This window comes from Pipistrellus hanaki (genome assembly GCF_964339955.1).
Source record: "Pipistrellus hanaki genome assembly, chromosome: 15".
Classification (NCBI taxonomy): Eukaryota; Metazoa; Chordata; class Mammalia; order Chiroptera; family Vespertilionidae; genus Pipistrellus; species Pipistrellus hanaki.
This window is the reverse complement of record NC_140517.1, coordinates 27,115,021-27,136,437: the sequence shown is the minus strand read 5'-3', so window position 1 is coordinate 27,136,437 and position 21,417 is coordinate 27,115,021. Positions and strand designations below refer to the sequence as shown.

The 21,417-nt window shown below is 56.9% G+C and overlaps 3 protein-coding genes across 9 annotated transcripts in view; 2 read left to right on the top strand and 1 right to left on the bottom strand.

Moving 5' to 3' along the window:
* The window catches only part of PIEZO1 (piezo type mechanosensitive ion channel component 1 (Er blood group)), a 65,796-nt gene extending 65,173 nt beyond the window's left edge, over positions 1 to 623 (top strand). The window contains exon 51 of the mRNA XM_084861373.1: positions 63 to 623. Coding sequence (XP_084717499.1) covers positions 63 to 312 — 250 coding nt within the window. The 3' untranslated portion in view covers positions 313 to 623. The remainder of the gene's footprint in view (positions 1 to 62) is intronic.
* On the bottom strand, positions 587 to 9,071 carry CTU2 (cytosolic thiouridylase subunit 2). 5 transcript variants are annotated; one of them, XM_084861376.1, is made up of 17 exons: positions 8,936 to 9,071; positions 8,264 to 8,338; positions 5,979 to 6,057; positions 5,670 to 5,729; positions 4,488 to 4,548; positions 3,940 to 4,049; positions 3,572 to 3,766; positions 3,452 to 3,481; positions 3,354 to 3,421; positions 3,148 to 3,283; positions 2,804 to 2,935; positions 1,754 to 1,845; positions 1,520 to 1,623; positions 1,268 to 1,415; positions 1,060 to 1,126; positions 875 to 933; positions 587 to 783 (listed from the first exon to the last, which is right to left on the bottom strand). In XM_084861376.1, exons 1-17 carry the CDS (start codon positions 8,998 to 9,000, stop codon positions 711 to 713), a joined length of 1,554 nt encoding a protein of 517 aa, XP_084717502.1. In that variant the 5' UTR covers positions 9,001 to 9,071; the 3' UTR covers positions 587 to 710. The 5 variants fall into 5 exon arrangements, with proteins under 5 accessions (XP_084717502.1, XP_084717501.1, XP_084717500.1 ...); XM_084861375.1 differs by having other exon boundaries at positions 3,354 to 3,481; XM_084861374.1 differs by having other exon boundaries at positions 3,354 to 3,766.
* A 44-nt stretch (positions 9,072 to 9,115) lies between these two features.
* On the top strand, positions 9,116 to 19,871 carry RNF166 (ring finger protein 166). Of its 3 annotated transcripts, XR_014792942.1 has the most exons (7): positions 9,116 to 9,362; positions 14,834 to 14,990; positions 16,567 to 16,679; positions 17,140 to 17,254; positions 17,384 to 17,491; positions 18,723 to 19,512; positions 19,546 to 19,871. XR_014792942.1 is itself a non-coding variant. In XM_084861382.1 (6 exons), the coding sequence occupies exons 1-6, from the start codon at positions 9,208 to 9,210 to the stop codon at positions 18,786 to 18,788; spliced, it is 714 nt and encodes a 237-aa protein (XP_084717508.1). In that variant the 5' UTR covers positions 9,116 to 9,207; the 3' UTR covers positions 18,789 to 19,871. The 3 variants fall into 3 exon arrangements, 2 of the variants coding, with proteins under 2 accessions (XP_084717508.1, XP_084717509.1); XM_084861382.1 differs by having other exon boundaries at positions 18,723 to 19,871; XM_084861383.1 differs by lacking the exon at positions 14,834 to 14,990 and having other exon boundaries at positions 9,151 to 9,362; positions 18,723 to 19,871.
* Positions 19,872 to 21,417: the final 1,546 nt, after the last annotated feature.

Here is a 21,417-nt window from a genome sequence, read left to right as displayed (position 1 = left end):
CTGGGGGTTGGGGTGTGGCTGTGGGCAGCAGCCCCCGGGATTCACCCGCACTTGCCTGGCAGGATCATGGGGCTCTATGTGTCCGTCGTGCTGGTCATCGGCAAGTTTGTGCGCGACTTCTTCAGTGATATCTCACACTCCATCATGTTCGAGGAGCTGCCGTGTGTGGACCGAATCCTCAAGCTCTGCCAGGACATCTTCCTGGTGCGGGAGACGCGGGAGCTGGAACTGGAAGAGGAGCTATACGCCAAGCTCATCTTCCTCTACCGCTCCCCGGAGACCATGATCAAGTGGACCCGCGAGAAGGAGTAGGAGCCAGGCTCTGTGTGCACCGTGAATGAAGGAGCCGGCCTGGCAGGGAGGAGGGCAGTGCTCCTCAGGCCACAGGAGCAGACACTCCAGTCCCAGGCCACCAGCTGTGACAGGTCCTCCTGGCCCACTGAGCCCTGATGCTGCTGTCAGAAGGAAGCTGTGGCCCCTCCATGGCCCAGCGCAGGACTGCTATCCCTTTCCGTTGTCCCTGCAGGGCCCAGTGCCAGACACACTGGGCCAGGGGCCCAGCCCTTTCTCCACATGTACTGTAGAGTTTTTTTAATTAAAACATTTTTATTTATACAAACAGATGATAGCATGCCGCCTGCCCATCCCTGTGTCCTGATCCAGCATCGCAGAGGTCCAGGCCGGGTGGTCCTGGGGGTCCATTCTGAGGCTCAGCTCTCACCAGTCTGTGCCTCATCATCACTGTCAATCAGATACTCCTGCATCTCCTGCAAAACCGAGGCCCTGGGGGAAGCCACACAGTGGGAATCAGCCCAAAAGTGCTCACCTCCAGAAGGACCCCTCCCGGGGCTCCCAGCAAGGCAGGCACCAGTACCTCTGGCTACGGAACTGGGCCTCAGTCAGGATGTAGGGTGGCAGGGGGTCCAAGGAAGGCTGCAACAGAGAGCCGACATGAGTGATGGGCTGCGTGGCACAAAGCTAAGCCAGTGTCAACTGCCCCCTCAGCCCAGGAGTGGGAGGGCCTCCCCTATCACCAACACAAGGCAGGCATCCACGCACCAAGTCCTTCATGTTCACACGGCACCCGTAGCATAGCTGCTCGATGACGTGGGCTCGGGGGTCCTCCCTGTGAGAGCAGAGCTGGACCTGTGTGCCTGGTCTTGGCCCCACAGTGCAGGGCCCGAGGGCTTGGTGTACCACCACCCTCTGTGTAGCTGCAAGGGACCAGCCATGGTGTGGAGTGGGTCAGGTCAGGGAAGATACTCACCTCCTGCAGGGCTCAGCCCCCCGGCAACAGCCTTGGGCCCTGCCCACCCCTGCAGAGCAGCAGGGTGTTGTGGGTGCCTCAGCTGGTGGGGTGGGGGGCTGCATATGGGAGAGATGTGAAGTCTGGGCCCCAAAAGCCGTGGCACTATCTGCAAACAGAGATGAACTGAAGGGACCTCAGGACCGGTAATCCCCAATACCCACTCACCGGTACCCGTTCCACCCAAGAACTGCGAGAACATTCAGCACAGACCAGCAGTGTCGATGTCCAGTGCGCACATGCAGAGCAGGCAGCGGGGGCCTGGGGGGCCACCAGCACTGCCATCTCTTGGGGCCTTGACCAGCTTCTCACTCGTCCTGAAAGTGTGAGGACAGGGCACAGAGGCACCATCGGTTAACCAGAGCCTTGCTCCTGCCTGACCTGAGCCCCAGGGTGGTGAACTCAGTGCCTACCCTCCCACTCCCACTCCATGGCACAAACACACACCTGTACACAGTGCTGACTGTGGAGGGGAACTGGGCCTGCAGCCTGAGCATGAAGGCTTCCATAAGCCGGTGGATGCTGGACTTTTCAGGGGCCTAGGGACAATCAGATGGGGGGCTGGAGTGGCCCTGGTGCAGAGGAGCAGCCCCAGGCCTGGCCAAGGGGCCGTGAGTTTCTCCACACTGTCCACTCCTGAGAGTCTGCCATGTTGGGCCTGGAGTCAATCAGGCACACACTTCTACAGTGTCCCTGTTGCTAAACACAGCCATTATTAAAAATTAAATTATGGCCTGACCTGCGTGGCTCAGTGGTTGAATGCTGACCTATGAACCAGGAGGTCACTGTTCGATTCCTGGTCAGGGCACATGCATGGGTTGTAGGTGATCCCCAGTGTGGGGCATGCAGGAGGCAGCTGATCAATGATTCTCTCTCATCATTGGTGTTTCTCTCTCTCTCCCTCTCCCTTCCTCTCTGAAATCAATGACCCAAGTGTTGCCAGTTCAATTCCTGATCAAAGGGTACATACCTGGGTTGTGAGCCATTCCCCATTCCCACCCCAGCCCAATCTGGGTGCGTGTGGGAGGCAACTAATCAATGTGTCTCTTTCATATCAAAATTTCTCTCTCACCCCCTCCCTTCCACTCTCAATTAAAATTAATGAAAAATATATCCTTGGGTGAAGATTAATAAAGAAACACACACACACACACACACACACACACACAACACAATTATGTCAAAATTTTAAGTATTTCTGACAAAGGTCATTCTGCCCCTCTATCATCCCTTCCCCATGTCCATGACTACCACTTCCCCCAAGCTGGGCACCTCGCCTTCCCAGGGACGGGTACCAGGGTGTGGCAACTCCCTCTCCTAGTGAGCCCCTCCTCCTCAAAGGCATCAACCTGTCCTCCAACTCCAAGGGCTATCCTGTATATGCTCCGAGGATGCTGGGGGACACGGACTCCACTATGGTACCAGGTGGCAGGCACTGAAGCTAGAGGGCTGGTGTGGACACAGCCTCGGCTGCCTCTGCCCTGTCCCGCAAGTTACCTTGGTGTCGACAGCTGGTGTGAAGACAGAGGGCACGGCAAACAGGCGGTTGTAGAAGGCGACCTCCTTCAGCGTGTGCTCACGCATGGGCCGCACTACCACCACATCACCATGCCTCTCATCAGAGAAGCCCTGGGGAGGGGGAGGAGGGTGCGTTCTTCCCTGTACCAGCTGACAGCGTTATAGCTCCCTCCTTCCCTGCCGCTGGGGGCTGACGGGTGTCGGGTCAGGCTCCTCCCTCCTTGAGGAAGACCCCAAGACTGATTCACAAGATACTACTTTCAAGTGAAAGGACCTAAAGGGTGAGGGTGGGAAGGGCCCCTGGGCAGCCTGCCCCTGAGTACCGTGTCCCAGGCCAGGAAGGCCCCTCTCCCCAGCGCCAGGCTAGTCATGAGCTTGATGGCCAGTCGGGTACAGCTGTCCCCCGTCATCACCTTGGAGTAGCCATGAGTCCGGGCCACATGCAGAATCAAGTGGGTTCTGCAGAGCAGAGCAAGGGATCTCAGACACAGGTAGGGCAGGGCAAGGACCTGGGGGGGAGGAGGCTCACCGCAAGGTCTGAAGAAGCTCCTCCTTGGCTGTCAGTGTCTTCACCGAGTCGAAGAGTCTAGATAAAGCCTCGGTCTGAGCAGCTGTGGGTGGCTGAGCCTCGGTCTGGGCAGCTGTGGGTGGCTGAGCCTCGGTCTGGGCAGCTGTAGGTGGCTGAGCCTCGGTCTGAGCAGCTGTGGGTGGCTGAGCCTCAGTCTGAGCAGCTGTGGGTGGCTGAGCCTCAGTCTGGACAGCTGTGGGTAGCCCAGCTGGGCTCTGAGGGTCCTGGGAGCCAGGCTGGCTCAGCTGCTCCTCCCCTTCAGCTGGTGCATGCTGCTGCTGGAGGAAACTGTCCACAGCTGCTTTGTAGGCCCCCTTGGTCCCTGAGGGCTCCTGGGCAAGGTAGCGAAGCACGGATGGCGGCAAGCTGAACACCTTGCAGGCAGGGTAGGGTGGAGAAGCTGTATGAAGCCCATGCCCACCACTGTGCATACTGAGGCACGGCCCAGGCAAGAGGCCCGCAGCCTGGCCCCAACAAGTGGGCATGCACTCCTTGTGGCATCCCAGCGGGCACTTCCCGAGGTCCTTCCCAGGGTGGGCCCACATACCTCTTCTAAGGCAACAATGTGCCAGGGAAAACCAACTGTCTGCAGGATCAGCTTCATCTCAGCTAGGGTTCTGGCTCTGTCCCCCGGGCTCTGTCCACAGGCTGCTCCCTCTGAAAAAGGCAGAAAGAAAGGAGTCATGGCTTTTAGGAGACGAGCCCAGGCAGGACAGGCCAACACATGAGCTCTGCAGAGCAGCAGCTTGTTAGAAACCACAGGATGCAAACCTCCTTGGAGGAGCATTTTCAGAGCAGGCAGCGGGTTCTGTAGTGGCCGAGGGACGAGGTGGGGAAGAGAGGTGGGGCAGGTTAGCATCCAGCCCCTTGGGTAGTGAACTCAAAACCATCTCACTCAGTGCCCTAGATCCACAGAGGAGGCCAGGCCAATACTCCTGCCCAACTCTCTGATGGTCTGACTTATGACAACAGCACTGCCATCTGTTGGTGGACATGTGCCCTGACTCCAGGGCCTGGGTGTGGGCACAGTGCTAGCTGTTTCAGGGGGCCTGCCCACGCGGTTGGGATCTTGGAGAGAAAAAAGGCCACACGTACCATCCACGTAGACAATTCCTGGCACAAAACGCAATCTTTTGGCAGAATCTCGACTCAGGCCCTGGAGAGGGGAAGGGACTGGCCTCAGCCTCACGGCTAGAAGCCACAGGACACTTTCCCTACAGACACCCTTCTCTGTACTGGGCGGGGACCCACCTGTAGTAGAGAGACTGCAGAGGGAAGCCGTGTAGCCTGACTCACTTCAAACTGCCTGGTGTCTGCACTCTCCCTTGTAAAACCCGCCCTCCCCAGTCTGTCCCTGCTCCTGGCAATGCCCCGAGAAGCAGCTGGATCCACATGGCCATCCATGCCCCCTATCCCAGCTCCTCTGGCTGCTCCGTATAGAACAGGACAATAGGATAAAAGCAAGAAACTGCTGCCCACATGGAAGGCAGCACCACGTGCTGAACAAACATCTGGGGAGCAGCCACTTATCTCAGATCCTCCGACCGGGTTTAGGGGACATAAAGTAAGAGCAGACGCACCACGCTCGAGCTCTGGGCACCTCCCAGGACCCCATACAAACCACCCCTGGCTGCAGCCTTGTCCCCAGTCCCTCTAGTCTACACCCCTCATAGGCAGTGCAGGTCATGTGGGTCCCACCCCCTAGCCAAAGCCTCCACGATGCCCAGCACCATCAAGAGAAACTGTAACTGCCCCCACATGTGATCCAGGCAGGCCAGCACAACCTGCACCCTTCCTTCTTCTCCCCTCCCCACCTTGATATAAGCTGTCTTCACCAACATGGCTTCCCCTGGCAGCATCCCTCCCCCTGCCTCTTAAACTTCCCGAGTAAAATCCCTTGCTAGGGCTTGGCAGGATCAAACCACTTTTTGTCTCCCAAGACACCTAATTCTGTTTCAACATCTTGTCCCAGACACACCCCAGGATGAGAGAAGGCCCATGGCTTCAGGGCCATCTTGGGTGATGCCCTATTGTGCCCCCGAACATTCTTTTCCCAGTGATTACTTTGCTGTAGAGCAAGTGGACAGAGTGCTAAACTGGGGCACAGCTGGGTACTCCGGACGCAGCTCCTGGCTTGTGCACCTCTTGTGTACACATGCAGGAACCCTCCAGGGCTGCTCTCTCTAGTTCTAAACAAGAGCCCCTTCGTGCTGGCCCTCCACTTTCAAGCTCAGTTGGGCGGTGGCCTGGGCACAGGAGAACAGTGTGGAGACGCACCTCAAGGACCTGCCAGATCATGGAGCTAGACGAAGGCCCCCCAGACCATGCCAGGAGCACCTGGAAAAGAAGGAACACTGCTGGAGGGCACCACATCTCCAACATGAAAATACCCCTCCACCCCCTCTCCACTATGGATATTCCGACATGGGTCCATTCTCAGAGCCCAGGCACAGGACAGAGGGAAGAGCTGGTAAGATGCAGCTGGGACAGGCTGCCTCAGGAAGGGTGGCAAGGGGCTAAGAGCCAGGACCCGGGTGGCTGAACTGCCCAGTCGGAGACTCCACAGGGGAGTCACCCACACTCTACCTTCTCTCCTGGAAAGATCAGCCGGTTCTTCCCGAGCACAGCTCTGAACTTGTGGACATAGAATGCCTTGAAACAGTCCCTGCAACACAAACCACCACTGGCTGCAGCCATATGGCCCAGGATGCCTGCCCTCCATGCCCAAGAGAGGGAAGCCAATACTGGCCTCTCGGGGTGGCAGGCAGCATGAGGCTAGCTCAGTTACCTTTTCCTTCTCGTACCAACTTCCATCTTTAAAAGAAGCATCTTGACAATGAGGCTCTGCCCTGAAGTCAGCATGGAGGGGTTCTACCAGGTGTGGTTGCCCCAGGATGAGCCTCATACCACATGCAAAGGCCCACCTGCATCACCCCCACAATCCTTACCAGTATGAACCGATGCCTGCGGGCCAGGGGCCTGGTGCCACCTGTACTGGCAGGCGCTCAGAAAGGCCCAGCTGGTGGAACAGATGGACATAGGCAGGCGCAGGACAAGGCCACCCAGCCCTTCCCTAAGCAGAGTTGATGACCCCTTCCCAGACCCCCACTGAGAGAAGCACCACCTCTTGGGGTGGAGGCTGCAGGGCCCAGCGGCCTGCAGCTCACACGGGCCCCCCTCTAGTGCTCTGATCCCGCTGGGACCAGAAATGCCCAGGAAGCTCCTGGAAACGCAGAATCCTGGGCTCTTCCCCAAACCCACAGATCAGAACTTCCAGCAGGTTCCGGGAACCTGCGTTCTTGGTAAAACTTCCAGCTGATTCTTGGGCTCACTAGGTCAGAGGTGGTCAGTCTTGACTGCACATTAGAATCACTAACTACTACATCACAGTATATTGGGATGAGGCCCAGGCATCTGCTTTTTAAAGCTCCCCTGACAGCACCCTGAACAGAGGAGGCAACTCTGTACCTCCAAAATTGCCCCATGCCTGGGGCTATGCACTGTCTGCTTCCTTTTTCTTGCTGAGCTATCCCTGTGTCCACAACAATCCCCCCAACACTGATCAGAAACTCCTTATAATGAGCCAACCAAACACCCCACAGGTCCTTCTGAGGACGGTAACTCAACTCACTGTTTAACTGCAAAATGCTGGAGCTGGAGGGACCCCAAGTGACCAGCCATAGGAAGTGAATCCCAGGAAGGCCGGAAAGTGCCGAGGTTCCCCCAGCAGACACAGTCACTCAACTTCACTGCTCACTGGGGGTGAGGCGGTGGGGGAATCACCCTGTGGCTACCCCACTCCCTGTCCTCCCTGCACCACTAGGCTCCTGAAACCGTACTTTCCTCTGGGTCAGGCCAAGGTTTCTCACTGTGCCGACCCTCACAATCACTGAGGAAACATGTTCGAAACCTGGACTCCCAAAACCTACAACCAGAAAGTCAGCTTCCCATCTTTCCCCAAAACTGAACAAGCACACGCCCTGGGAGGTAGGGGGCTGGGGGGGGGGGGTAGGAGTTGCTCTGGGCTCCAAAATACTGCAGGCCTTGCCTAGAGCTGCTGCAATCTGTCCTCTTATCAGCGAATTCTCCAAGCAGATTGGAGGGATCAGAAAAAAGTGGCTTTTTTTTTTTTTTTGCCTAAAATGTATTTTCTGGTGGCACACACCAAGTCTACTAAGCTCCCAAAATGTTCAGGGACGAGAAAGTTTTTGGAAAACAATTTATTTAGTCCCTTCAGTTTGTTTGTTGTTTGGAACATTTTAGAAAGCAGAGTCCAACACTCTTGGAGACCAATTTAGAGATGTGAGCTGATCACTCATTCAACAAATGTTCACTTGCTATACAAAGCATGCAACATCACCAGGAATTAACAGGGCTAAAATGGGAGCCCAGCCCTGCCCTCGTGGAGCTGTGAATCTAGTGGATCAGACAAAGAAGAGTTATGATTCAAAGGCGATGTGACAGGGGCACAGAAGAGCTTCAGATAAAACAGAACCTGCTGGTGCCCAGGCCCCTCTGAGAATAAGTCTCTGCTCCTGTATAAAGGACCCCCAGAGGCAGGGGAAGGCTGAGCCCACCTTCCACTCCTCTGTTCCTCACGAGTAAAACAGGCATCACGCGGAACACCTGCCCAAGGTCCCAGGATGCTCCAAATGGCCCTTATATGGGTTCTAGCTGCCCAGAAAAGCTTATCCCACCTGCACCTCACTCACTCTTTCCACCAGCTCTCCTCATAAGTGCAATCGTATACCTTTCTGCCTCCTCATCCACAGTTCAATGGTGGGAGACTGGCACCCACACATACATGAAGGCAATCCTAGCTTCTGAGCAAGCCCTTTTGCCAAGGTCTCCTATCCTCCTCCAGGCCTCACCTGCAGAAGGCATCTCCTGCTCGTATCACCACCACCGGCAGGCCTTCCTTGCACTTCACACACTTCAGCTCACGGCTTTGGAGACATGGGGCGGGGGGAGAGAGAACAAGAACACATTGCACACGCCCCTAAGACTTCGAAAAGAGGTCCTGCTTCTCACCCCAACCTGGTGTAGGGAAGAGGTCATGTGGGCAGCTGAACACAGGCAAACCAGCTTGTGTCTTAACCAAACTTCCAATGTGAAAAACGACAGGGGCCCTGGAGGATTCCGGTCTGTTAAGACCAGTTCAGGGGGCACCTAAAGGCCACCTCTCCTCTCTCCAGGGCTGGCCCGACAGGAGAGCAAACTCGCTCCGTGTGGTTCTGGACGGGAGACAGGGAGTCGGTGGATGACAGCGACAGGAAAGCCGACTTCTCTTCCAGGAAAGACAGCGTGGTCAGCGGCAGAGCTGTCCCACCGACTGCAAGAATGTGAGGTGTGAGGGAGCCCCTCCCTGAGGAGTTCACCACCGGCTTGACAGGCTCTCCCAGGTGCTGCGGTCCAGACTTCCTGGGACCCCGGGCTGCCAGGCTGGGCTTTCCGGAGCGCGGCGGCCGGGCCCTCGGGGTAGGACTGGCCGCCGGCTGGGGGCGCCGCGAACCGTAGGGACGGGGGTGGCGCCCAGCTCTTACCCAGCCCGCGGCGGCGGCGGCATCTCGGGCGCGGGCACCCCATAGTCCTCGCCCACCTGACACATGGCCGTTCCGAGCGAGCCGCGGACCGCGGCCCTGACAGCGGCGGACGCGCTATGATGACGTCATCTGCCGCCGTCGCGCAGCGCCTCGCCTCCCTCGGGGGCGGGGCGCGCCCTGAGACGTCAGCGCGACGCCGTCGCGGCGGTGACGCGAGGGCCGGTCCTGGCCGGGCCGGCCGGGACAGCGGCGGCGGCGGGCCTGGCCCCGGGATGGCGATGTTCCGCAGCCTGGTGGCCTCGGCTCAGCAGCGGCAGCCAGCAGGGGGGCCCGCGGGCGGCGACAGCGGCCTGGAGGCGCAGTACAGCTGCCCCATCTGCCTGGAGGTCTACCACCGGCCCGTGGCCATCGGCAGCTGTGGCCACACGTGAGTGCGCCGGCCTCCGGGGGCCGCGGGGCCGGGCTCCGCCGCGGGGAGGGGTCTGCGCCCGGCTGGAGGGTCGGAGACCCACGGCCGCCCGGCACCGCGGGGAGCCCGGCGCTCCGGGAGGACCCAGGGGCGTAGGAGCGAGGCTCCCTACGCCGCGCCGGCCCTGCCCTCCGGCGCGTCCATCCGCTTTAGCCCAGGCTCCGCCAGCCTTGGCTTTCCGCTCACCACACCGGCGGCACACGGGGCAACCCGCAACCCTGCCGGGTCTCGGCATCCCGGGGGCTGCTGACGGCCTCCGGACCTCCCCGGGTGCTCAGAGGGCAGCCGGCACGACCTCTGCGCCAGTCGCTTGGATTCGGTCCCGCGGAGATGGGAGTGGGCGGTTGTAAATATATGCCTGTGGCTTTTGCTGTCAACTCTTTTTGCGGACCGGCTGTCTGTTGTCTAGATTGCTGCGGAGAGAAGTTCCCTAAAGTTAGGAGCGGGGCTTGTTTGGAGTCTGGTGCTGCTTTCTGTTGTTCTGCTGGAGAACTTGGGTCACATCGATCACCCATCAGCCAGGCAGGTTGGCCCACAGGGGACCAGTCGCTAAGCACCTTGCTAGGGTTTCCAGCTGCCTGCACCAGGGCTTACAGAGGGCTCCTGCAGGGTTTGAGGAACTGAAACCTGAGGATGTGGCACTCCTTCAGCTGAGAGCTTCACTCAAGTCTTGGAGCAGTCAGCCTGGTAGGGAGGGAGCTAAGATCAGTGTCCACTCTGAATCTCCCAAGTGATTGAATAATGCAGCTCTTGAGTGAAGTCAGCAAGGTGGGGAGCGGGGCCTAGAGGGCTTGGCTACTGGAAGAGCTGCTGAGGGGGTGGAGCTTTCCCTATAAGGGGTTGGGCTGAGGGGCACCCAGGCTGGTAGAAGGCCCTAGAGCATTTTGCAAACAAGGGCAGCTGACTTGGGAGGCTCTGGATACAAAGTGGTAGCTGGAACTGCTGGGTGAGTGTGACTGCTCCTCACTCAGAGAGGTGGCAGGGGTGGTGTCGGGTCCTTTCCTCCCTTCTCCCCTCCCCATGCCAGGCAGCACAGAGCACTGGCGACTTTTTCATGCTGCTGGTAACATTTTGACAGGGCAGCTCCTGAACAGGACTTTTTTCTTGTAAGCACATACTCGTGGGTGTTTGAAGGTGTGTTCTGCATCTTTAGTCCCATCATTGAGAGAACTGTAAGGCTTCTAATTTTAGAAACCCTTGCCTAGGCTTCAGTTGTGTCCCCTTGGCACTGACACCCAGCCTCTTGGTCTGCATAAAACTGTGTTTCTTCTTTTTTATCCAAGTACATGGTTTCTTAAAATGTGGTTTCCAGATTACAGAAGTACACAGGATTATTGTGAAACATCTCTTATAAAGCCCTTCCCCACCACGCTCTTAGCATAATCTCACCCCTCTCCTATTTCTAGGGCTGGTCCTACAAGGGCCTCTTCTACAGCTTGTACCTTAAAAAGACCTGCTCCCTGGCTCTCCCTGCTGCCTTGTTTTCCTAGCTATTCTGTCTCAACTTCTTAATTTCCTGAAGTTTCTGGCCCGGTGTTTTGAAGGCATGTATACAGATGAGCAAAGAAGATTTAAAGGCTCTGCCTTTCCTTTTACCGTAAAAACCTTGCTGGTGGTTGGTTATTTCCCTCTACAGCTACCTGACTAAGCCGTTTTCTTTCTCAAAATAGGTTTTCTGGTGGTGAGTGTGGCCCCGTGTGGGACAGGTACCCCTGCTCCAGCACCTGGACAGGAGGGGATATAGGCTTTCGAGCAGGAGCCCCTCAGTGGAGCTTGTGGAAGGCTCCCAGGAACTCTCCAGGGGCCCCAGAGGAAGCTGGTTTCTGTCACTCTCGAGGGACATCCTGGGCAGTGAGCCACATCCGGAAACAGAAACTGCGAGGCTGTTTCTAACCCTCTGATGGACCCTCCCCTGAGGGCATGTTGGGGGCAGGGTTTAGCCCAGACTACCTCTGGTCTTTATACCTCTTCTTTCATCCCCTCTAGTTAGTGCTGTCCCATCTGTCCCTGCATCTGAATATCCCCACATTCAGTTTGTTACTGAAAGGAGATCATAGAAAAGTCTTAAAGTTCATTTTTAAGGGGAACTGTAGGGAATGATAATAGATGTTTTCTGAGTGCTCCCTGAATGCCACAGCCCTCTGAAGCAGTACTGCCACTGTTCTTTCTGTACAAGGAAAGTGAGGTAGGCTGAATAAAGGTTCCTATTCTCACAACAAAGACATGGTTTGTGCTCAGGCGGCCAGGCCCACCCTGCCTCTTAGCCACTCTCCTCCCACCTTCACAGCCCCTCTCCACCTTCCACTTTTGCAGCAGTAAGGGCAGACCGTAAGACCACCGAGCCTTTACAGCCTCTGCCAGCTGCACCCAGGCCAATGAGCTGGCTTCTCTGGGTGGGGGTCCCAGAGGCTCCAGGAGTTTTGGTCACTCCCTGCTTGGCTTCCTGAGAACACAGGCCTCAGACAAGGCCTATGGCCCAAAGGCAGCTCAGGGTCTGTATGGGTGAGCCCAGTGAGGTGCGTCAGCACACGAGCCATTGCGTGACCACCCAGGAAATGCTTTGGAAGTCAGCATCCCAACTCAGGACAGTCTCAGGAGCCTGAGGCTCAGCCTGCCTGCCTGCCCGCCCTCTGAACATTGGCCTGTCCTGGTGTACCTGCACATGCAGAAGGCCAGGGTGGCAGTGAGACACCTGAGTGGTGCTGCTGTAGCCTGGAGTCCCTGCACTGGTCATCAGGCTGTTACAGCTGTGCCTGTGGGTTTGACATGAGAACAGGCCCCTTCAGCTGCTTCCTTCAGCTGAGAAGCTGCCCAGAACCAGTCCCTTGGGCAGACACAGGCAGGAACCTCCTGCAGGAGAAGTGAGCACTGTTAGTCTGCTGTAGCCCTCGCCACACCACGTTGAAGATGCTGGAAACTAGGCCATGAGCTGAGCTACTGTATGGACACCTAGTTCTACCTCTAGCTCCTCAGGGACTGTGAAAAGGAGACAAGCAGTGCTGCGGAGCTGGGCGAGTCTGGGGTCAGGCAGGCATCCAGGTTTGCCTTCCGAAGACTCCCAAAGTTCCCCTGCCTCCTACTGGAGGGCAGCAGGGTACCCTTCACCTTGACCTCTGTCTCTCATCGGAAACCTGCTCCTCTGGAGGCCTGCACTCTGGAGGCCCTGCATTCTGCCAGTGTTGTGGTTATAGCTCTTCCCCACATGTGATCTTATATCCTTTCCTTCTGCATGTGTTTTTACAGCTTTGCTGAGAGATAATTCCCTTATTCAAGTATACAATTCAGTGGCCCATACTATATATGCACAGCATTGAGTAACCATTACCACATTCAATATTAGTACATTCTCATCATCCCCATTGGGACTCAGCCTCTATACCCACAACTCCTAACCTGCTTTCTGTCTCTATGGATTTGCCTGTTATGGAAAGTTCACATAAATGAAATCGTACCATGTAGTCCTTTGTGATTGGCTTCTTTCACTGAGCATGATATTATTTTTTATTTCTTGATTTCAGAGAAGGGAGAGGGGGAAAGAGAGAGAGAATCATTGATCGACTGCCTCCTGCACGCCCTTTACTGGGGGGATCAAGCCTGAAATTGGGCATGTGCCTTGGCCCTGGGACCCTTCAGTCCGCAGGCTGATGATGCTCTGTCCACTGAGCCAAACAGGCTAGGGCTGAGCATGATATTTTCAAGGTTCCTCCAGTGGTCACACCTGTCAGTACTCACTCCCTCTTATGGCTAAGTCAGTGCATCACAGAGATAGACTGAGATCCGCATGTCTGATACCTGTCACAGTGGCCACGTGGTTGTTTCTACTTGGCTGCTGTCACTAGTGCTGGATGAGCACTCATGTTTGTTTGTTTGTTTGTTTGTTTGTTTGTTTTTCGGCTTCCCCATTGTGACCATCGAGGCAGCACTTTCCTCCAGAGGCTGGGTGAAGTAAGAGACTACCTGATAAATACCCTAAGACTGGTGAGGAACAGCTCTGGCATCCTCACTGAGCACCAGGGCTGGGTGCATAACATCTTTGCATGCCTGCTGTGATGCCTGGTGAGCCCTCACTGGGAGCAGGAAGTGACCAGGGGGCCCACCTCCTTACTCTGTAGGACAAGGGTCACCAGAAACGCTGCATTCTAGGTGTCAGGCCTACCCAAGCCTCTCATGTGCACGTTAATGTAAGAGGTGAGCAGTCAGGCAATGGCAGTACTAGAGGCCAGCCTTTAGGAGGCGGGCCTTGGGATGGGCACAGGAGGGACTGTGGATCTCCCTTGGCTGCCTTTTTCTGAGAAGGAAGTGAGACTATGATGGCAAAGGGAACTCTGACTGCTTAGCTTAGCTGAGTCCTCTGTATACTCAGAAACATTTCACACCCCTTTGTCTCGTACAGCTCCTGTCCCCACCATGGCCTTCCCTGCCTGACATACACAGGTGGGCGTAGAGCGGTGCCCACCCTGGTTTCTTGTAGTTTGCAGAGTTACCACCTTTCTTGTGTGTCCGGGCTCAGCCCCATGATGGGACTGAGCGCATGTTCTTCTGGGGCTGTGGAGGCTCTATTCCAGTGTCTCCAAGTCCCAAGTCTTTTGTTGCAGCTAAGTGGTCCCCACAGCACTTCCTATGAAGCTGGCCTGAAGTGGTCCTGTAATCAAGCGCCTTCTCCCTCTCACCCCCTCTGACCAGACTTTTCTCTAATGACCGGCACCCTCCTTGGCAGGTGGTTGTAAGTTCCAGTGAGGGGTGCATGGGTAGGAGGGCTCTCTGCACATGCAGCCTACACAGGACAAGCATCTCCATGGACAGTGCCAAGAGCTCAGGGCTGCAAGGAGCCTCAAGTGCCCACATGCATGCCCAGGACCAAGAGTATCATTGCTGGACTGTCAGGAGCCTGAGCACAGTCCTTCCTGTCACTGCTCCTCCATTCAGGCCTATCAGGCGAGCCATTCCTGCACAGAAGGTGGCACTGTCCCAAAGCTGGTAATGCTCACCTGCCAGCCTTGGCCCTTTCCTATCAATGAGTCCTGTGATTTCCTCTCGCACCATTGTTAGTGATTTTACTCCCCAGAGCTTAGTGAGTGGGGGCTCTCCAAGGACCCCTGTACTGTCCCCATGTTTTCTGAGCCCCCTGAGGTATCACCATGTGGCAGTTAGATTGGCAGGCTGAGCTCAGGCCTCCTACTGTAGCCAGAGCTCTTGCTGGGACCAGGGCCATGGGGCAGCACAGGTCCTAGAGCTCTGGGTCCCAAAAGCCCATGGCTGGGAAGGGATCTTTGGTAATCCTTGAGCCAAATGATACCCATCCAGCCAGTGGGACTCGGGCTCTGAAAACTGTCTCCAGGAACACATAGTTGACAACAGTGGTGAGTTGCCCTGTGTGTGCTGGAGCAATCTGGCCTGTGACCTCAAGCCCATGTCCTCTACCCCTGCAGGTTCTGTGGGGAATGCCTCCAACCATGCCTGCAGGTGCCATCCCCCCTGTGCCCGTTGTGCCGCCTGCCTTTCGACCCCAAGAAGGTGGACAAGGCCACCCACGTGGAGAAGCAGCTCTCGTCCTACAAGGCACCCTGCCGGGGCTGCAGCAAGAAGGTACCCACCCCTGGGTGCCCTCGGGGCCAGGAGGGTGCTTAGGGCCTGGTTCCGCCCTGCAGCAGAGGAGCTGGACTCTTCCCTTTCCTGTCGAGGACCCTGCAGCTCTGCTTGGCCCCTCCCTCACGGCACTTCCAGGTGGCTCTGCCTCTGGTCCCACATTGCATCCCCCAGATTCCACTCTCTGGCCTGGGCTCTGGGTCTCTTGTGTGCCTTGTGGCTGATGCCGGGACATAGGCTGAGCTGAAACCCACCCCAGACATAACCTTGACACTCCAGTGATCTGCTGCTCACTGCAGGCATTGATGTAAGGGAGAGGAGGGCAGTTTGGGACCATGGGCTGAATGGAGCACATTGCTCTGTGGCCCTTGTCACCTGCATCGCCTGCCTTAGGCATCCTGCCCTAGAGCCCATCCTGTCACCCTCCTTACACTCACCACACCCCCAGGGCTGGGAGGCCCTGCCTCTTGGTGGATGGAGCTAGAACTGATTTTGAATTTACATTTTCAGACATTGCCATCTCTCTGGTTAACAAGTTCTACCAACTTAGCACAATGGAAAGCAGCCACTGGTTGGTTGCCTTAAAGGTCAAAGGTCTGAACTTCCGGGGCTGACCTGAGAACCTCCAGGGGTGGGGGTTGTTGGGGCTTCCTTCAAGCTCACATAGTCCCTTCCCCACTTCTCCCCTTGATCCTCCTATAGTTTCACATGTGAAGTGGCTCTGCCCTTTACTCCATGCCCCCAACCCTGGGCAGAGCTGGTATCGGAAGGCTATTCTGTTACCCAGACCTGGGTCAGACCTTGGTCCTGGGGATAGTGCCCTGTGCTCAGGGAGGCAGCTGTCCCTCTTGCGCCCTTTCTTGCTGTTTCCTCAGTTCTGTGAACTAGTCTTCTGTTTGTGAAATGCTTACTTTCCAGCCTCGGCATGGGTCACATGGCAGGAAAGTGGTGTCCACTCCCCAGGGAGGATTGACCAAGGTTCCTCAGCGCTGCCCTTCCCCTGGCCATGCTTGAAGCTGGGACCCCTTTTCCCCAACCCCCCACCAGAGTTTGTGACTCAAGCAGCCAAGGAGAAGGTCAAGCTGGGTTTGGTTTGGGTTGATTTGGTACCTTTTGGTAAGGAGTTTTGTCAGCTGTTCGACTGTCTAAAAGAATTTGGCTCATTGGTTCCTGTTACGAGGAGCATCTTTCCTGAATGAACATACTTCCCATTCCCCCGGGGACTCTGCACTTCTGAGTTCCCCAGGGACCCCAGCTTGGGGTGCTCCCATCCAGGGGCTGAGGGCCGTGCCAACCTCCTGCCAAGCTGCAGCTAAAGCAGTGTGCACCTGCTGCTGGGCGTAGCTCAGAGTCATGTCCTGAGGTCTCAAGTCTGTCTCCTTCCCTTCTTTTCTCCAGTGCGGACACTGGGCCCCTAAGAGAGGCCCCAGAATCTGTTTGTTGCACTGCTGGGCTGTGAACACCAGGAGCAGGACCAGCCTGCTTGCTGGTTGTTCTCTGGTCCAATGGAGCCAGAGGCTTTGCTGCCCCGCCCCCACCCCCACCTGCCTGACTCCTGCCCTGCCTCTCTTTCCAGGTGACACTGGCCAAGATGAGGGTGCACATTTCCTCATGCATGAAGGTCCAGGAGCAGATGGCCAACTGTCCCAAGTTTGTCCCTGTGGTGCCCACATCCCAGCCCATTCCCAGGTAGGCCACTCCACTGGGGGCTCTGTGTCCCTGTGGGTGGTGGGAGCAGCTCCTGATCTGCACCACTAGGTGGAGGCAGTGCTGCTCCACCCAGAGTAAGTGGACGGGGCTCTGCATCACCTCCCAGCAGGGATGTGCTGTCCCCAGAAAAGCAAGGTCTGGACAGATGACTCCTCTCAGGGCAGGTGGCCTGTCCCCTCCCCACTTGCCCAGCCACGTTGGGAAGGAGAGGGACCAGGAGTTTATGAGGCAGCAAGCGGTTACAGAGCAGTTGCAACGGGGTGTGCTGAGAGCAGGACAGAGGGCCCCACGGTGGCCGGGGTCCTCGGTACTGGGCTGATCCTCCTTCCTGAGGAGGGGAGGGGAGGGCATACCTGTGCTGGGGCAGGTGGGGCTGGGCTACGAGAAGGTCGGTAGTGCCCAGTCAGGCCACCACTTACCCCTCCCCTCTCCACTCCAGTGCCATCCCTAACAGGTCAACCTTCACCTGCCCTTACTGTGGCGCCCGCAACCTGGACCAGCAGGAGCTGGTGAAGCACTGCGTGGACAACCACCGCAGCGATCCCAACCGTGTGGTGAGCGCCCGCTGCCAGCTGCCCGGGTGCCTGAGCCCCACTGTCCACCCACAGTGCCCTCCTGGGACCCCAGGGCGGGGGCTTGCTTCTCACTCTTGCTCAGCTTCACCCCAGTGTCTCCTGTTCCAGGTGTGCCCCATCTGCTCAGCGATGCCCTGGGGTGACCCTAGCTACAAGAGCGCCAACTTCTTGCAGCACCTGCTCCACCGGCACAAGTTCTCCTATGACACTTTTGTGGTGCGTGTCCTCCCCCTCCCCAACCCTTAACCAGCTTCAGGTCTATAATTCAAAGGGAGCTGAACACACAAAGGTCTCCCAGATTTTTTTAATACATTTTTATTGATTTCAAAGAGGAAGGAAGAGGAGAGAGAGAGAGATAGAAACATCCATGTTGAGAGAGAATCATTGATCAGCTGCCTCCTGAACACCCATGCTGGGAATCGAGCTCAACCTGGGCATGTGCCCTTGACCAGAATCGAACCTGCGACCCTTCAGTCCACGGGCCGATGCTCTGTCCACTGAGCCAAACCCACTAAGGCCCTCCCCAAATTTTTGCGGGAGCACCCACAGATCTGGTGCTGATGGCGGGCAGGTCCATGTGACCACTAGAGGTCCTCGGACTCTGGATCAGCACAGAGTACTTTGAGAGGGCCCCTGGGTTCTTCAGAGCTCTCTTCACACTGGGTGAGGGGAGGCTTCTCTGGGAGAGGTGGCCACAGGTGCAGTGGCTGCTGCAGGGGGACCATCTCCCCAGCCCTTTCAGGACAGAGAACCCGTGGAGGGTGATGGGCTGAAGCCAAAGGGACTTCACCACCTTGAAAATCTCCAACTCGCTTTCCCTCCTATCTGCTCTGGTCAGAACCATGCCTGCCCCAGGCCTGCAGACCTCCTCAGGCTCTTCCTCATGCTTAGCCCCTCCCCACCCAGCCCTGTGGTCCTGTCCCTGCCAGCCTGTGGCCTCCAGGTTCCTGGCTATATGGGATAATTACTCATGCTCCTGTCCACCCCCAGGGTCCTCGTGGTTGGAGGCCTGGAGCTCTCTGGCTTCTCTGCTCATCTCACAACCCTAGTTCTCACATCTGAGGCAGAAGGACAGCTCTTTCTCCAAGTGTCTGCCCCTCCCACAGGCCCGCTGGGCAAGGGGTCTGCTGGACAAGGTGTCCACTGGACAGCTGCAGGGGCCCTCAATGTAGAGAACTTGGGAGATGCCAGACAGTGATCCCACATGTGGCAGCACTTTAACCTCCAACAGAGCTTTCTCTGTATGGCAGCAGTGACCCCATGACTGCAGGGGGCCTCATTCTTGGCCTGAGTCGTGCTGAAGAGAGGTGGGGAGAGTGGAGGTGGTACTGCTGGTCTGTTCGGGTGACTGGACAGAGGAAGTGGTCCTGAGAAGTCACTAGCACAGCTGGGCCCTCATGTCTGGGCCCTTGAGTCCCCCAGCCCATCTCCACTTCCTGTTTTCCAGGACTACAGCATCGATGAGGAAGCTGCCTTCCAGGCCGCCCTGGCCCTGTCTCTCTCTGAGAACTGAAGGCGCAGCCCAGCCACCAGGACTGAACCTCCCACCTCGGGGGACAGGGCCATGCTTGCTTTCTGTGGCCCTGAGCCTGCACCTGAATGCGCCTTGCGGGCCAGGTGGGCCTCCATCATTTCAGAAGAAGAGGCGGCACTCGGATTGCCAGGCCGGGAGAGACCACTGTCCCCTCTCCGTCAGGGGATGGTTGCCTGTGCTCCTGGTCAGGCATGGCTGGTTTCTTCGGTGCTTCGGGCCAAGCAGGCAGCCCTCTCGGGGCCGGCCTGTTGGGACTGAGAGCAGTCAGCTATCTGCCTCTCTCAAAGCCATGGTGTCCTCCCCATGCGGAGGGGGAGCCCAGCGACACCGGCCGGCCGCCGGCGTCTCGCAGCACTTCCCTCTGTGCATCTGGTACTGGCTTTGTGATACCTAGAAATTCTGGCATTTTTCTATATTATCCAGTGTGATAACCTTTTCACATTTTATAGAGCAAAGTCAAAGCAGTTTCTCTTCATATTGCAATATCTGTGTTTGACTAGGAACGATAGTATTTTTATGGAGCATTTACAAAATTATATTTTTTAAAAAAAAAGTAAAAAACTAATGTTGTGGGATCAGGCTGGGGAGGGGAGAGATGGGCAAATGCTGGGGCCAGAATGAACCGTGGAGTTTCACCTGTGCACACGGGTGGAGGTGGCCACGTCCCAGGCCATCTCAGTGTTTTTGAGGGTTCCTGTGGTTGGTTTGTCATTTCCCTTTGATAGTGACCTGGAAGAAATCTCAATTCCTTGGCCACTTGCAGTGGCTACTGGGCTCTTCTGGGGCCTCCTCCTGCCCAGGGTCCTGGCCTCAGCCCCGTTGACCACATCCTGCCTAAGGCAGGGCCACCCCCAGTGGTGGTAGAGCTTGGTGGGAAGGGGCAGGGCTGTGCAGTGGTGGACTGGGCCAGAAAATGCTTGTCAGTACTCTTGTTTGGTTCATGGCATAAGTTATTGCTGTCCTTTAAAAAAAATAATAAAATGTTTCAAAGCATCTATAGCAGCAGGATGGGTTTCATTCTGTAAACAATAAAAGCCCAGGGCTTGTGTGGAGTCACCACAAGCTTCCTTTGCAAGTGTGTTTCTGTCTCCAGGCAGCTCCGACTCAGTGAAGCAGGCTTCAGGGTCACCTGGGAAGAGGATATGGTAGCCAGGGGAGGACTGTGGTCAACCATCCTGCCCGCCACCACTCCCAGGCCCTGCTGCCTCGGCCGCCAGTGGTCACTGGGGGACCAGGTGGTCGCATGAACACCATGCTTCCTTAGTGCGCTGGAGGTTTCTCAACGGTGACCCTCGTTCCCCAGCCTGTTCCTGCCTCTGTCAGAGTTCTTGAATTGCATCTGGTCCCTCGTGGCAAACCCAGGCAAAGTTTGTTGGGCGTTGGTGGCTTTCACCTCCTTGGTCATAAGACAGGGTTTGCTGAGGACGGGGGACTGGCTGGGTATCTCCCCAGGCTCCCTTGTCAGAGCTGGTCTAAATGGGGCCTGTTCTGGCCCATCGGTGGGGGAGTCATCAGGATGTCCTTGAGGTGAAGCCCCACAGTCGTGCAGTCCTCATGTGGCAGCCATTCTGCTGCTGGCTTTTGGCACTCTGCAACCCATCCCCTAGCTGCTTGGTGCCCCCCAAGTGTGACCTTAACTCCCAAGCCTCACTCAGCCACTGAAGGGTCATGAGGAGCCATTTAGACATTGGCACTCCACTTTCCTCCCCTGAAACATCCCCCTAGTGGCGGTGCTCCATGGCCATCATCCATGACACAGCCCCTGCTGTTCTCCAAGTCACCGTGGGCCTTTCAAAGCCGCAAGAATCACCTGCCGGCCAGTATCCTGGCGGCCGGTCATCACCTGAGCCCTGTGCCTGCCTCACTCTGTCGTCATCAGACTGCTTATCGATGGGGCTGTGTTCTGGACCACACCTCTACAGAGACATCGGGGTCCATAGCTAAAAACTGTGGCAGAGCAGGGCACGTGCAAGCTTCCACAGGTGGTCACTAGAGGGCACTAGGACTTGGTCTGAAGTTACCCCTTTAGAAGCAGTTGACCTCAGACACCTTTAGGAGCCACTAGCCCCACTCTCCCTCTGACCAACCTTTGACCCATTGGCCCAGGATGCCAGGTTCCAGGGCATAGCAGAGCCACGTGCCAGCCTTCCAAAAGGAGGCCCTTGATGCAGTGTGCCCAGAGGAGCTGTCTGGATCCAACCTCAGCTTCCCCAGGGCCCCCAGGAAAGGAAAGTGGCGAAGCAGCTGAGGTCCCTCCTGCAGAAGGCCAGAGGCCCCAGTGAAGCCCTCTTGCCCAACCTGTCGACTGGCCCACCAGGCACACAGACCAGGCCACATTCCCCAGCCTCACTGAGCGGGGAGGGACCATGGCCTGTCCACTCACCAGGGGACCTGGAGCCAGCTGGGCTCCAGACACTGAGGCTTCCCTCCCTCCTGCTGCCCATCTCTGCTCCACCCTCTAACCCAGCACCTTCCTCCCCCAGTGAGCCTCCCTGGCACTGATGTCCTAAGCACTGCCCTGCTCCAGGGCCAGCTAAGCCTTCCCTTGTCCCTTCTTCCCCAGAGCTGCCTGGACACACAGCAGCTGTGTCTCTGGGCTAATCATGGG